At 33.6% G+C, this 4,765-nt stretch overlaps 1 protein-coding gene across 1 annotated transcript; it reads right to left on the bottom strand.

Moving 5' to 3' along the window:
* Nucleotides 1-3,393: 3,393 nt before the first annotated feature.
* Nucleotides 3,394-3,852, bottom strand: LOC141715088 (uncharacterized). Its single transcript, XM_074518572.1, has one exon. The coding sequence runs from the start codon at nt 3,850-3,852 to the stop codon at nt 3,394-3,396; it is 459 nt and encodes a 152-aa protein (XP_074374673.1).
* Nucleotides 3,853-4,765: the final 913 nt, after the last annotated feature.

Raw genomic sequence — 4,765 nt, forward strand, 5'->3', positions numbered from 1 at the left:
TAGCATTATCTTCAGCACAGATTTCTTCTTGAATAATAAATGAGGTCTCATCAAATGGTTCAGCAATTGATTCTTTATAGAGGGGTTCATCAACACCCTTAAGCACATGTGGTACTTCCCTGCCTTTAGCACAGACATGAGGAGGGGAGTTTATGCCTAATTTTCCAATAGCAGCATTGTAATCATAACCTATTCCAGATGTTTGATTAACAGCTTGCTTATTGTAAAACTCTTTGGACTTCGAACAAGAATTAAAGTAAGCTTTAACCTTAGCCTCAAGACCGGTGATCTTGTCTTTGAGAATAGTTTCAAGTTGTCTATAACAGTCAACTCTATTCTCTAGAAAAGATACTTGTTCTTTTAATTTATCTTGATTAATGTGCACAAGTCTTAATTCATTGACCTCTTTCTCAAGGTCTTTGATTTGTTGATTTAACAATTCATTATCACGACGAGCACAATCTAAGGAACCTCCTAGATGATAAACTAATTCAGCATCAGTAAATTTTACCTCTTTTCTTGACGATGAGGTGTTTGCATCACTAGCCATGAGAGCAAGATTCCCAACTTCTTCATCTTCACTGTCAGTATCATCCCAGCTTCTTCCCTTTGCCAGGTAAGCCCTTTCAGATTTACTCTTCTGATTAGAATCATAAGAGTTCTTCCTAACTTGTTTTGGCTTCCTGCATTCTGTGGCAAAGTGTTCCAACTCATTACAGTTGAAGCATCGAATGGTGCTTCGATCAACCATCTATGTTTTGTACCCACCACTGCTGGTGTTAGAGGATGAAGATCCACCTTTCTGGAATCTGTTGTAGTTGGACTTGTACTTGAACTTGGGATTCCTTTTGAATCTGACATTTGAGAATCTCTTGACAATCAGGGCCATTGACTCATCCTCCAATTGCTCCAGTTCTTCCAAGGAATAAAAATCATCTCCTGATTGATTTGTAGTAGGGGGATCAAATTCTGCTACTATCACATTTTCTTCAACCTTGGAAGACTGTACCATTCTTTCTGACTGTTGAGATTGTTGTTGATATTGTGGTTGTTGTTGTTGTTCATCAGCTACTAGAGCAGTAGACGTGCTGACCACTCTTCCTTTCCCGTAAACTTCCTTCTGCTGAATCTGCTCCAACTCATAAGTCTTTAACACACCATAGAGCCTTTCCAAAGAAATCTCACTCGGATCTCTTGCTTCTCTTATGGCAGTGATTCTATGTTCGAGATGAGTTGGCAGTGTTAAAAGGAACTTTTTGTTGACCTCCCTGATGGAATAGTATTTACCATTAATGTTCAGGTTGTTGATCAATGCATTGTACCTCTCAAACACTTCAGTGATTCCTTCTCCTGGATTGGATTTAAAGTATTCATACTCAGAGGTTAGGATTTCTAACTTGTTCTCCCTAACTTCCTCTGTGCCTTCATTAATAACCTCAATAGTTTCCCAGATATGTTTGGAATCTTTACAATTCATCACATGTCTATTCATCAAGGGATCAAGGGAATCTACTAAAATTAATTGAAGGCTAGCATCCAGGGAGGCTTCTTCTATTTCAGCAGGAGAGAAATCCTCAGGATCTTTCATATAAGTTCTCGCTTTGGTGATCACCACATCATTTTCTATTACCTCTGGTTCAATAACCATAGGAATTTTTGGACCCTTCTTTAACACTTGCAGATATTTGGGATTAGCAACTTGTAAAAACAGTAGCATCTTCTTCTTCCACATAACATAATTTTCTTTATCGAAAAGTGAAATTTTAACGGTTCCAACTTTTTGTGTAGTCATTATGAATTTTTGAGTGAATAAAAAATTCAAGGAGTGAAAGAAACACAAAAGTCTAGGATCTTGATTTGTACGTTAATCAGAAGGCTCTGATACCAATTGTTAGGTCTCAATATGTTTGTAAAGGGGGTAAAATACAAACAATACCGTTTAATCGAATAAAATGCGGAATAAAAATGTGAAACAAAATTCAAGTTAAATAAAATTATTATTAAACTTGAAAGGTGTTACAACAACGGTATCGTTTACAAGGGATTAATCTCAAATCAATTATCACAAATCTAGAATAAATTCAACATGAACTTTTTCTATTTTTGCAATAAAAAGATCAAATGCTATAAGCGATTTGAGATTAAGTTCTAGGGATTTTGATCCGCTAGATTGTTACACAAGAACAAGATAAATAATTCTAGTGGTTTGGATTTAACTTTACAATCTAGAATTTTGATCTTGAATAAAACAGATGAAAAATGATATGTCCTGCTTTTTGTTTCTGCTGTGTTCTTGACTTGTGTATTCTGTATGATCTTTTTAATGAACTGCTTCTCCTGCTTCTTTTAATCCAACAGTCGAGTAGAATGTACTGGCATGACAATCTCTTTGAACTGGCAAGACAATCAGAATGAACTAGCAAGATTTTCGGTATGACTATCAATTGTCATACCGATTGTCATAGTAGTTCAAAATCAGATTGTCTTACTGAATTAATAATAGATTTTAATGTAATAAAAAATCTGATAAGACAATCCTTTTAAATTAGCATGACTTTCGGTATGACTATTGATTGTCATACCGATTGTCATACTAATACAATCAGTTGTCTTTTTGAATTAATAACAGATTTTAAATCAATTAAAATTCTGAAAAACCTTAATATTAATTCTGAATTAATTAATCAATTAATTTAATTAATTAATAAATTAATCTTTGCAGATATAATTTATTTTCTTAATTAAATTATATGACTTAATTAATTAATAGAGAATTAACACTAACCCTGAGCAGCATCCATTCTTCTGTAAAACTTCTGAAAATCACTGAAATATATGAATCAATTCCACCACTTCAACGTTGACACTCGATGTACTGTCTGGTTCATGAGTGACTAACTTCCGTGACGTTTCTTCATGTCTTGACTTTGATACTTTGATTTTCTTCATACTAAATCCTTGTAATTAATTGATACCCTGACGAGATCTCTGTCACTTGATTAAATCCACAATCTTGATTTATATCACTGAGGCTTGATCAATTTCTTGAGATTCTTCCAGTGAATTAAGTCTTCAAGTCTGTAGATGAATAAAGTTTCTTAACCCTCTGACAGATGTTACTCTGTGAGATCTCTCTGACGATAGATCCACTATTTACTTATTACATTCTTATTTGAGTTGAGTTAAATCCTCGAATAAACAAATAGGCTTAACATATGCCTTTCACAATCCCATAGGGAATTGTAAGAGTTTCTTCCTTTGTTCCCTCTCTTCTTGTAATTTTACAAATCCACTTTTACATCCGCACTTGCAAGCATTCACATATTCTAAGGATGAGAATTCATCCCACAAATTCTTGAGTTTATGATAATAGATCTCAACTGACTTATCACTCTACTCTAGGGCATGAATATCCTTCAACACTTGGTATACTCTATGACCATTAATACTAGAGAATTGACCATGAAGCTCCTCCCATATCTCTTGAGCAGTTGTTACAAAGTCCATTCCATTACTAATTTCTTCAGATACAATGTTTAGGATCCAGATGATCACCATATCATTTACCCTATCCCACTGAGATCTTAGTGGAAAATCATCATCAGGTTTAAGACATGTACCAGTAACTAGTCCTAATTTATTCTTTGCTGATAACGCCATAGTCATAGATCGTTTCCACAGTCCATAATTGTTCGTACCAGATAATTTCTTAGAAATGAGAACAAGACCAGGATGATCTATGTTTTGTAAGTATAGATGATGCAAATTCAAATCAATCGAAGGTTCATCAACAACAATAGGTATAGTTTCCGTTATTTGTGTGTTTGTCTCTCTATGATTACCAGTCACCATATTAGCTTAAGATATTTTAGACATCTGAGACCTAACAAGATATGAATTTACATATAACAATAACAAGAACTGTAAAAGCATATCTGCACAACAAATTCATCATATATCGATTGTACGGAACAACAAAGAAGATCAAAACACACAGTATTTCAACAACGATGAAGAATTTTAACTATTATTAGTGAATCACCGGACTGATATCAACTAATATCAACTAATTTGAGGAAAGTAACACGAAATTGATCGAAAAAACCTGTTATTCAGGTCGAAAATTAAGAAACGAAGCTTTGTTGATCCATTTCATCCAACTATTTTGCCATTATCTTGATTTTATGTAGCTCTGATACCATATAGACTTTACATATTGTGTATAGAGAGAGAGATTGACAAAAAGGATAGATTAAAAAAATTAATGAGTAAGATACATTTGTCTTTCTTTTATATTACAAAGTCTACCTCTAATATTATGACACCTATACATGTTGACTTAGTTGACTGTAACTAACTCTTTTAACTAAAAGCCACCAATGGCTTTCTTTATATAAATATGTCTTTACATAACAACATACCGTCCTACCGTCCAACCATATTAAGGTGACAAATAATCATCTATGTTCTAACATGCATAATACACAAATAATGAAAATGTATGAACTATTTGAGTCATTACAACAATCTTAATTTAGAAAATTTAGCCTTAAATTTAAAATAAGATATCAGCTTAGTTTATTGTAAAGACCCCGTATGACGTCATTTCCGAAATTGGACATTATATTGATTTAAGTAAAATTTGAGAACACATCATATTATAAAAAGAAAACATCACGGAAAACAGATCATTATCTCAGAAGGCAGCTAGCCCCCTGACTCTGCAAATCTAACTTATGCAGACCAATCATATTGAGTCCCTACA

Source organism: Apium graveolens, chromosome 3 (genome assembly GCF_009905375.1).
Source record: "Apium graveolens cultivar Ventura chromosome 3, ASM990537v1, whole genome shotgun sequence".
Lineage (NCBI taxonomy): Eukaryota > Viridiplantae > Streptophyta > Magnoliopsida > Apiales > Apiaceae > Apium > Apium graveolens.

Excerpts from the sequence above, each read along its gene's own strand:
- LOC141715088 (XM_074518572.1), bottom strand. The coding sequence starts at position 3,852 with ATGGTGACTGGTAATCATAGAGAGACAAACACACAAATAACGGAAACT.